The sequence below is a fragment of the Vitis vinifera genome, chromosome 9, assembly GCF_030704535.1.
Source record: "Vitis vinifera cultivar Pinot Noir 40024 chromosome 9, ASM3070453v1".
Lineage (NCBI taxonomy): Eukaryota > Viridiplantae > Streptophyta > Magnoliopsida > Vitales > Vitaceae > Vitis > Vitis vinifera.
Genome location: NC_081813.1, coordinates 5,138,729 through 5,150,420, shown reverse-complemented (window position 1 = coordinate 5,150,420; position 11,692 = coordinate 5,138,729). Strand labels below are relative to the sequence as shown.

The 11,692-nt window shown below is 35.5% G+C and overlaps 1 protein-coding gene across 1 annotated transcript; it reads left to right on the top strand.

Moving 5' to 3' along the window:
- Nucleotides 1-285: 285 nt before the first annotated feature.
- Nucleotides 286-7,597, top strand: LOC100256622 (pleiotropic drug resistance protein 1). Its single transcript, XM_059739524.1, has 24 exons — nt 286-791; nt 969-1,089; nt 1,185-1,273; nt 1,399-1,483; nt 1,592-1,751; nt 1,866-1,942; nt 2,164-2,217; nt 2,319-2,409; nt 2,519-2,820; nt 2,918-3,199; nt 3,288-3,604; nt 3,713-3,873; nt 3,975-4,078; nt 4,164-4,323; nt 4,404-4,517; nt 4,622-4,785; nt 4,876-5,208; nt 5,392-5,682; nt 5,770-5,853; nt 5,956-6,089; nt 6,217-6,444; nt 6,531-6,702; nt 6,787-7,041; nt 7,143-7,597. Exons 1-24 carry the CDS (start codon nt 451-453, stop codon nt 7,401-7,403), a joined length of 4,380 nt encoding a protein of 1,459 aa, XP_059595507.1. The 5' UTR covers nt 286-450; the 3' UTR covers nt 7,404-7,597.
- The last annotated feature ends 4,095 nt before the right edge of the window (nt 7,598-11,692 follow it).

Genomic DNA, 11,692 nt, shown 5'->3' with positions numbered 1-11,692 from the left:
GCAAACTAAACCGAAAGTATCATATCATTAAACAAGAGTATAAACAAGATGCCATAAATGTTTTACATTTGGAATTTAGTTAGTTTGGCCCGGGAAAGTTAGTTAGTTTGCGGTTAGGACAACATTTAATAATTCACTTTTCCATTTACTTGACAAACAAGATAGTGGAGAATTGTGAAAATGTTAAAATAAGAATTTGAAACTTTTAGGCCGCCTCTGATTCTGTCCTTCGAACCAGTATATAAACCTTCCATTCCTCATGGTTTTCTAACATAGAACAAGGTTTTAGCACTACAAAGTGCATAGAGAAAAGAGGGGAGGACACCCATCTCTGAGTTTTTTTCAGCTCCAGAGATCAAAACTTGGGCTTCTCCTGATTTTTTGGAAAAATTTCTGGGTTTTGGTGGGTTCTGGTTAGTTTTGCAGGGGGGTTCCTCGTTTCGTGTTGCAATGGAAACAGCTGAAATTTATACAGCCAGTGGTCGTAGAGCCAGTGGTAGTTTCAAGAAGAACAGTTCTTCCATATGGAGGAACTCTGGTGCGGAGGTTTTCTCCCGTTCTTCAAGGGATGAGGATGATGAGGAAGCTTTGAAATGGGCTGCCCTCGAGAAACTTCCCACCTACAATCGGCTGAGGAAAGGTTTGCTGATCGGATCAGAGGGTGAGGCCAGTGAAGTTGATATACACAACCTTGGGCCTCAGGAAAGGAAGAATTTAGTCGAGCGGTTGGTGAAAATCGCTGAAGAGGACAATGAGAAGTTCTTGTTGAAGCTCAAGAATCGTATGGATAGGTGCGATTTCTCTTCTTTTCTTGCGCTCCTTGCCTCTTTTTGAACATTGAAAACAGTGGAAAAGAAAGAATTCATCTTAAGTATGCCTGATAGTGTTTCCTATATTTTCTTTGCAACCAAACAACATCTTCCTTTGACTTTTTAATAACGAGTTTTCGTGGCTCTTCCATTTTTCAGAGTTGGGATTGATCTTCCCGAAATTGAAGTTAGATTTGAGCATCTTACCATTGATGCAGAAGCTCATGTAGGAAGCAGAGCTTTGCCTTCATTCATTAATTCTGTTTTTAATCAAATTGAGGTAACTAAAATGAAAATGCAGATCATTAGCTAATCAATAAGTACTCTCTTGGGAAAGTTTGTTTTTAGATTATAATTTTTCTTTCTGTTTTAAAGGATATCTTGAACACTCTTCGAATTCTTCCAAGTAGAAAGAAGAAATTCACCATTCTTCATGATGTTAGCGGAATCATCAAACCCGGAAGGTGAGAATTTGAATTTATTTCTAGTAAAAAATTGATTGATAAATCAAATGATTTTTTCCTTTCTCAAATTTAGAATGCCCTGAAGATCAATACTCAATTTTTTGTGCATAATTTTTTTTCTGCAGAATGACGTTGCTTTTGGGTCCTCCAAGTTCTGGAAAGACCACTCTCTTATTGGCTTTGTCCGGAAAGCTTGATTCCAGTCTAAAGGTTGAATGGAAAAAAAAAAAAAAAAAACTCTTATTGCTTTTCTTCTTTGATGCAATTTTTAGCACTTTAATCTCATATCCAATTTGAAAACTGAAATTTCTTGTTTAGGTTACGGGAAGGGTGACATACAACGGTCATGGCATGAATGAGTTTGTACCCCAGAGAACTGCCGCCTACATAAGCCAACTTGATACCCATATAGGAGAAATGACTGTACGGGAAACCTTGGCCTTCTCTGCAAGATGCCAGGGTGTTGGAGATCGATATGGTTAGTCTAAACCATTGCCTTCACTTTTATTTTCTTTGTTTTTGAAGGTTGTGGATGTAGTTGTATGACATTTGCCTAGGCCAGGAGATTGACTCTTATTTTGGCTATCTGCAGACATGTTAGTAGAGCTCTCAAGAAGAGAGAAAGCAGCAAATATAAAGCCCGATCCTGATATCGATGTCTTCATGAAGGTGAGACAGAAGCTACTTTGTGAAATTGATCAGCTATTTGTTTTTCGTGGAGAACATGGACACTTGTCTTCTCTAGAATGAAAATTTTGATCTCTCACATAGATATGCAAATTGACTTTGTTTTCTTGATGTTCTGTCGATCTTATCCATGGAATATCTTGATGTACCAAACTAACTTTAATGGTTGTTGAGATTTTCATTATTGGTTTCTAACATTTCAGGCAGCGGCAGCTGAAGGCCAGAAGGAGAATGTGATCACTGATTATACACTAAAGGTATCATAACCATAAAACTTTCAATGATGGAATACAGATTTCTGAGAAAACCCAGTTCTAACTCATAATTTGTTTATTTTCATTTACACTTAAATTTACAGATTCTGGGACTAGAAATCTGTGCAGACACCATGGTAGGAGATGAAATGGTGAGGGGTATCTCTGGAGGACAAAGGAAGCGTGTCACAACTGGTAGGATAATTTGTGTTCTAACATGAAAAAGGAAAAAAGAAGAAGAAGAAGATATTTTTTGTTCATTAATCTAATATAGTTCAATTATTTGAAAATATATGAATGATAGGTGAGATGCTGGTTGGACCATCAAAGGCACTGTTCATGGATGAGATCTCTACTGGCTTGGATAGCTCAACAACTTATCAAATCGTAAATTCTCTCAGGCAAACCGTCCACATTCTCAATGGGACTGCTCTCATCTCTCTCCTCCAGCCAGCACCTGAGACTTACGATCTTTTTGATGACATCATTCTTCTCTCTGATAGCCGGATCATTTATCAGGGTCCTCGTGAAGACGTTCTTAACTTTTTTGAATCCATGGGGTTCAGATGTCCTGAAAGGAAGGGTGTGGCAGACTTCCTACAAGAAGTGAGTGCTAATAGCTTTGTACCTTTTGGCATCTTCTCATTTTTTCCCTTCTTTAGAAAAAACCAAGCTAGAACACGAATTTTAAAATTGATTGCAGGTAACATCTAGGAAAGATCAGGAGCAGTATTGGGCACATAAAGATGAGCCTTACAGTTTTGTCACAGCCAAGGAATTTGCTGAGGCATTCCAGTCATTTCACTTTGGACGGAAACTAGGAGATGAGCTTGCAACTCCATTCGACAAGACCAAAAGCCACCCGGCTGCTTTGAAAACTGAAAAATATGGTGTTGGAAAGAAGGAACTGTTGGATGCTTGCATCTCAAGAGAGTACTTGCTGATGAAGAGGAATTCATTTGTCTATATTTTCAAGCTCACCCAAGTGAGTATTATTATTGTTGTTACTTATAACAATGGCTTTTAATTTTGTACATTTGATCGTAATTTATTATTTTTATTTCTGCTTTTAGCTCACAATAGTCGCAATGATTGCAATGACAATCTTCCTAAGAACTGAGATGCCCAAAAACACAACAGAAGATGGAATCATTTACACTGGTGCTTTGTTCTTCACTGTCATGAAGGTCATGTTTAATGGAATGTCAGAACTTGCCATGACCATTCTAAAACTTCCTGTCTTTTACAAGCAAAGAGGCCTGCTCTTCTATCCTGCATGGGCATATGCTCTTCCCTCATGGTTCCTCAAGATCCCCATCACATTTGTTGAAGTTGGTCTTTGGGTATTCATCACTTATTATGTCATTGGATTTGATCCAAATGTGGGAAGGTAAAAGTTAAAAACTTATGAAGTTGCAGAAACTTGTCCAGATTTGTTTCACCTGTTTTCTCTGTTCCAAAATGATCTATGCTCAATAAACAAATCTTCTTATTGCAGATTGTTTAGACAGTATCTTCTCCTCTTGCTTCTTAATCAGACGGCATCTTCATTATTTCGATTTATAGCAGCAGCTTGTAGAAGCATGATTGTTGCAAACACATTTGGGTCATTTGCATTAGTTCTGCCCTTTGCATTGGGTGGTTTTGTCCTGTCACGAGGTATAAGGAGGAAAGAAATTTTCAGGAAATGTAGAACCTTCTTGTTGATAAACACTAATAATGGATTTTTGTTTTCTTTTTGTATTTGGTCAATGCTGCAGAAAGTGTCAAGAAATGGTGGATTTGGGGTTACTGGTCTTCCCCTATGATGTATGCACAGAACGCAATAGTGGTAAATGAATTCCTTGGGAAGAGTTGGAGCAAAGTAAGTTCTTGGATTTTGCATGTGAGTATTTGTGTTTATTTATGTGTGTCAGTCACTGATGATTGAATGTATTTCCATTTTTCAGAATGCTTCTACCAATTCAACAGAATCCCTTGGAGTAGCAGTATTGAAGGCTCGTGGGTTCTTCACGGAGGCACACTGGTACTGGATAGGAGCTGGGGCACTGCTTGGATTCATATTTGTCTTCAACTTCTGTTACACTGTGGCTCTGACTTACCTAAATCGTGAGTATCTTTACCGTCTCTGCATTGAAACTCCTAAATTATTGGAGGTTAGTGTATTAAGATTTTTGCAAATTGTGCAGCATTTGAGAAGCCTCGAGCTGTTATAACAGTAGAGTCCGACAATGCCAAAACTGAAGGAAAGATTGAGTTATCGTCCCATAGAAAAGGCTCGATTGACCAAACCGCATCCACAGGTGATGAAACTCATACATGGTGCTTGCATGCCTTTGTGTGCCTGTGTTCTTGTCATTTAACCCCATGTTCTATATTGCTCTCTAAATTTAAACTTAACATGCAGAGAGTGGAGAGGAAATTGGGCGAAGTATCTCATCCGTATCCTCTTCTGTGAGGGCAGAAGCCATTGCTGAGGCGAGACGTAACAACAAAAAAGGAATGGTTCTTCCATTCCAACCACTTTCTATCACCTTTGATGATATTAGATACTCAGTTGACATGCCAGAGGTAACTTCATATTAATGCAAATAATGTACATGTTTTATCAGCACTAATAAACCAAAAATGAGAACTAAGTTGTTTGAATTGAATTTGCAGGAAATGAAAAGTCAGGGTGTCCCTGAAGACAGATTGGAGCTTCTGAAGGGGGTGAGTGGTGCTTTCAGGCCTGGTGTTCTTACAGCTTTGATGGGTGTTAGTGGTGCTGGTAAAAGCACTCTCATGGATGTATTGGCTGGTCGGAAAACTGGTGGATATATTGAGGGTAGCATCAGCATTTCTGGCTACCCAAAGAAGCAAGAGACTTTTGCTCGCATTTCTGGATACTGTGAGCAGAATGACATCCACTCTCCTCATGTTACTGTCCATGAGTCCTTGCTCTACTCAGCTTGGCTGCGATTGCCTCCTAATGTGGATGCTGAAACAAGAAAGGTGAGAGTTTTCTGTGTTGTTTCCACATTTTTCTTATTGAATTTAGTGCTCTGAACAAGCAAAGCCCTAGAATTGATTTTTCAAACTTGGTTGAGCTATGGTCAGGTTCAAGTTTGGCTTGACCTATACTCTTGAGGAAAAGTGCTGGTTCAAACAATTTCTAATCTTTGGTAATGGTTATAGATGTTCATTGAGGAAGTCATGGACCTCGTGGAACTGACCCCATTGAGGGGTGCACTAGTTGGGTTGCCAGGTGTAAATGGTCTCTCAATCGAGCAGCGCAAGAGGCTGACCATTGCAGTTGAGCTTGTGGCAAATCCCTCAATAATATTCATGGATGAGCCAACTTCAGGGCTAGATGCAAGAGCTGCTGCAATTGTTATGAGAACAGTCAGGAACACAGTGGACACAGGAAGAACAGTTGTGTGCACCATCCATCAGCCAAGTATTGACATCTTTGATGCCTTTGATGAGGTGGGAAATGTTAATGGATAGAAAGGATTTATTCTCTTCTATGCTCTCCTGCATATAAGTACTGACATATTCAAAATGGGTTTGCAGTTGCTCCTGTTGAAGCGTGGAGGGCAAGAGATATATATGGGACCACTGGGTAGACATTCTTCCCATCTGATAAAGTATTTTGAGGTAAACTTCCATGATAAATTAAAAGCTATAAGCAGCAAATACTTTAGTTTAAGTTAATTCATATAAAGTGCTTACTAATACATGTGACTTGCTTTCATTAAGGGAATTGAAGGAGTAAGTAAAATCAAAGATGGTTATAACCCTGCAACTTGGATGTTGGAAGTTACCGCTTCTGCACAAGAATTAATTTTGGGGGTGGATTTCACCGAAATATACGAAAAGTCAGACATATACAGGTGATTCAACTATAGGATATCTGAATGCTTTATGATATTGAAATGTCATATACAGCCATTTCAAAGTTCATCATGCAAGCTTGAATTTGTTGTTGAAGCCTTTTCTAAGATGTGGCATATGTTTCAGGAGAAACAAAGATTTAATTAAAGAATTGAGCCAACCTACCCCTGGTTCTAAGGACCTCTATTTCCCTACTCAATACTCCCAGTCCTTCTTCACCCAGTGTATGGCATGCTTATGGAAACAACGTTTGTCATACTGGCGAAATCCACCATACACGGCAGTGAGATTTTTCTTCACAACTTTCGTAGCCTTGATGTTTGGGACAATGTTCTGGGATCTCGGCACCAAAAGGTAGTTTGAAGTCAGTTCAGAATTTTGAGAACTCAGTATGCTTCTCCATATCAACTTTAATTTTTACTTCACATTGGCAAATGCAGGACAAGACAACAAGATATATCTAATGCAATGGGCTCTATGTATGCCGCTGTTCTCTTCCTTGGGTTTCAGAATGGCCAATCGGTGCAACCAGTCGTGGCAGTTGAACGGACAGTCTTTTACAGAGAAAGAGCTGCAGGAATGTATTCAGCCATGCCATATGCCTTTGCACAGGTAATTAGTTTTCTTATGCTATAGACTTCGTATATCTCTAATACTTTATGGGTTTTATTAATCAAATTTCATCTCTTCTTTCAGGCTTTAGTTGAGATACCTTATGTCTTTTCACAAGCTGTGGCGTATGGTGTTATAGTTTATGCAATGATTGGATTTGAATGGACAGCTGCTAAGTTCTTCTGGTATCTGTTCTTCATGTTCTTCACCTTACTGTACTTCACCTTTTATGGCATGATGGCTGTGGCTGCCACACCAAATCAACATATTGCTGCCATCGTTGCCTTAGCATTTTATACATTATGGAACCTCTTCTCAGGTTTTATAGTCCCACGAAATGTAAGTGCTCTCAACCCATAATTCTTTAAATTGCCACTTTCTTTAGCACATGGATACAGAAACGATCTCATTTTGTTGCATTTCTTACATGATGAATACAGAGGATTCCTGTGTGGTGGAGATGGTACTATTGGGCCTGTCCAGTTGCATGGAGTTTGTATGGATTGGTTACATCACAGTTTGGAGATATCGAGGACACACTACTTGACTCAAATGTAACAGTGAAACAATACTTGGATGACTACCTTGGATTCAAACATGATTTCCTTGGAGTGGTTGCAGTTGTGATTGTTGGGTTTACGGTGCTTTTCTTATTTATATTTGCCTTTGCCATTAAGGCATTTAACTTCCAAAGGCGATAACAGCACAAGTTCTTCACAGATGAATAAAAGTTTTGGTCTATGTCTAGGCTGTTAGAGAGTGTCATAGCGGGTAGTATTTATCTTGTTAAATTCTTGTATTTTGTTTTCTCCCAATTTTATTGTATTTTGTTTTCTCCTAATTTTTTTTGTAATTTAAAATTTGAAATTCAAGACAATAATATAGCCTTATGCAATCCTTTCATCTTGATTACCAACTTACCAGTATGGTGCTCCACTTTTGGTAGCTGCTTTAAGTAGCCGAAATCATAAAGACACGGTATCAACATGAAAATAGTTTGGTTTCAAAGCCAACAAAGTGTGTACCAGGGGCAGGGTTTGCAATGCTCTTAAATTTAGACTTGAGTTATCAAAAAGGGAAGTTGTGGCCTTCTTCAGAAGGTTCAGAGTTATTTCCAGCGGTTCCATGTCTGCGCTTTCAGATCCCATTTCTACTGATATGTTGGACCCATGAAGAGAAGTAGTTCAGTTTTCCTAGTATTCAACTCATTCAATGAAAGAAAGTTTGGTGCTCATACAGTGGTATCCTGATGATCATATCCAAATGAAGCAGTTATGCTTTGAATTGTAGAATCACTTGCTTTGATTGTTCAGAATTTTGGAAGCCTTGCTTAGTGTGCATCATCCCAAAATTGGTTGAGCTTCACTCTGGGGAAAAGTGCCGGTTCAAACAATTTCTAATCCTTGCTAATGGTTACAGATGTTCATTGAGGAAGTCATGGAGCTCGTTGAACTGACCCCATTGAGGGACACACTAGTTGGGTTGCCAGGTGTAAATGGTCTCTCAACTGAGCAGCGCAAGAGGCTGACCATTGCAGTTGAGCTTGTGGCAAATCCCTCAATAATATTCATGGATGAGCCAACTTCAGGGCTAGATGCAAGAGCTGCTGCAATTGTTATGAGAACACGCACGCACGCACACATAGAGGTTCAAGAATTAAGACAATACACCAATATAAGTTTAAGTGACCTTCAAGAACAAATTAATAAGATCTTAAGTAATAAAAATCAAGATATCTTAGAATCCTCAAAAGTCAATGAAGGTTTATCAGACTCGTATCTCAATGTTATAAATAGGATCATCTTTCAAAAATGAAATATTTTCCTAACAATTGTAATTAACAATGAGTTCATCATTAGGACAGTTGCCTCATAATGTTTTGAAATTATGAGAGGACATTTTTAATACCAAATGATACTAAATTCCATTCATAATGTCCAAATGGTATTGTAAAAGTTGTTTTATACATGTTTTTTTTCTATGATCTGGATTTGCCAAAAAAGCTTGATTTCACGTCAAACTTAAAGAATATCCTAGACTAATTAACTAATCTTTGAAGAAGGTCTCTCTTATTTGGAATATGATACCTAATCCATCTTAAGGCTTCATTAAGGGGTTTGTAATTATTCACAAGCCTAGGTGTTCCTCTTTCAAATTTTGTTTGTTTTTTAACATAAACAATAGAGAAATTTGTAGCTATCCAAATTTTTAGTGGATTAAATTACCATTAAATCGGACTTCAAAATTGTAACTTCATATTTCAACAAAATTTAGGCTTGACAAGTCATTAGACATGTGGCATGCAACTTTGAAGGTAACACGTAGTAAAATTTGGAAGACTATGAAATTAAGTCTTCTAATCGAAGAGAAGTAGAAATAGATATTCTCTTTTTAACAAGTTTCCTAAAAAAAGGGGAACAAAAATCTCCAACCAAATAATAGATATTATCTTGTTGACAAAACTTTAGTGAGGAAGGAGAAAAGTTATGAAAATAATCAAGGAACCAAATTCCTTGAATGAAGTAATCAAATCTTGAAATTCAAAATTTAATTTCCTATCTTCACCTATAAATAAAGGTGACTTCTTTCAAGGAAAAGAGAGATTGGCAAAAGGACTTCACATAGGAAAAAAAGCTTTACAAAGAATTTTTTTATTATTATTATAAAATCTCCCTGCAAGTATGAGAAAATGCATAAACGTGTTTTTCACCATTTAACAAGTTCATTCAAGAAAAAACCACTCTAAGCCTTGGATTGATTTTCTAAAATAATCAAGAAAAGACTCTTGTCATCATCTTTGGGATTGTAATCAAAGTGAATGAATCAAAGGGAAAATATTTTTTTGTAAAGAATATTATATTTGAGTCTATACCGCACAATCAATTAATTTCAATATAAAGTTTTGATCACATAGATTTTTCCTATAGTTTTTGGTTGTTTTGCAAGACTTCACGAAATTTGCGCATACACAACTTCAAGGAGATTTGGATTCTTTATTAATTTTTTATCAAAGAGTTCTTAAATTTCCTTTTCATAATATCTCAATGGTTTTTGAATCATTTGAATTGGTCTTGCCTTAGTGGGAATATCATTTTCCCTAAATTCTAGGTTGTAAGGTAGTTCTATTACATGTTCATTCCTATGCCAAAATACATTAGGGAATTTAGGATGGACTTCTCTAACCAACTTTTCTTTGAATTATTGGATAGCATCTTGAGTCTTTTTAACTTCCAATTGTTCTTCAATTCTCTTATATCTAACTTCTTGAACTAAAAAATTGATATGATTATCCTTAGCCTATATTTTTTTAGAAATAATCAAGGATCTTAATTTATTTAGGTTTCTTTTTAGAGGATATGCAAATTCAAAAAGAGTCTCTTGATTTAAGAGTTTAGTCTTATACCTTTACCATCTACTCTAGTGATAGGGTAGACAATTAAAAAGGGTATTCCAAGGATATTTCTCTCTTAAATCTTATACCAAATTAAATGTTGTGTGCATATCCCTTGATTATTGATATGAGCCTTAGACAATTTGTAGCTAATCTTAAGTTTGACCTAATAGCATGTCATAAAGAAGCTACTCTTGAATCTATTAAGACAACAATTAATCTTAGCGATGAACTCATTGTTAATCACAATTGTTAGGGAAACATTGCATTTTTTTAAAGATGACCCTATTTATAACATTGAGATATAAGTGTGATAAATCTTCATTAACTTATAAGGATTTTAGGATAAATTAATTCTTGTTACTTACTATCTAATTAATTTGTTCTTGAAGGTTTGTTAAACATATGTTGGTGCATTGTCTTAATTCTCTAACTTCTAACATCATCTTATTTCCTATTGAAGATCTTTAATAATCACTTTTTTAGGGAATTATAGTTAAATCTTGTCAATATTTCATCGAAGTTATAAGGTTTTATAGTTTTTTTTTCATTTCTAGTTTAGAAATCGATTTCTTACAAATTTCACATAATTATGTTCTTATTGAAGAATCTTTAACCTTAATAAGTAATTCTAAAATCAATTCTTATTCCTTAGTGATTACTTTTAAGGTCTTTGGTCGGCAACTATCTTTTATGCATATTTCTTGGTCATTGGAACTTTGGCTTAGATTTTCTTCAATGTTTTGAAAAAGACTAACATCATCTTGATGATTTGATTCTATTAAGGATTTTGATTTTGAAGTAGTTTGATAATCATAGTCTCGTATGATTATACCTTGCTCTCATTATTTTCAAGCGTCCTATTTTGATGTGATAATGAATAATTATGACCAAAATTTTAGATTTTCTTAAATTCATATGCTTAAGCATTATTAATATTTCTCTGATTAAATTTATACCAACATCTCATTAATTCACATTTGACTCTCATTTTTTTTTATTTTTGTAACTTTTAAAGACAAATTCTTTGGTTTCATTATTTTCTATCTTAGTCTCATTTGATTATACCTTTCATTATTTTCAACCGTTCCTATATATATTTGATGTGATCATGAATAATTGTGGTCAAAATTTTAGATTTTCTTAAATTCACATACTTAAGATTGTCAATATTTTTCTAATTAAATTTTTACATATGTTAATTCATATTTAACCTCATTTTTTTCATACATTTTAGAGAATTTTTTTAGTTTTATTATTTTCTATCTTAGTCTCATTTGGTTATACATTGATCTCATTATTTTCACCCATCACTATATATATTTGATGTGATTATGAATAATTATGACCAAAATTTTAGATTTTCTTAAATTCATATATTTAAGCATTATTAATATTTCTCTTGTTAAATTCATCCCTATATCTCATTAATTCATAATTTTACTCTCATTTTTTCATACCTTTTAGAGACAAATTTTTTTGTTTCATTATTTTCTTAGTCCCAGTTGCTTATACATTGCTCTCATTATTTTCGACCCTTCCTATATATATTTAATGTAATCATGAATAATTATGGTTAAAATTTTAGATTTTCTTAAA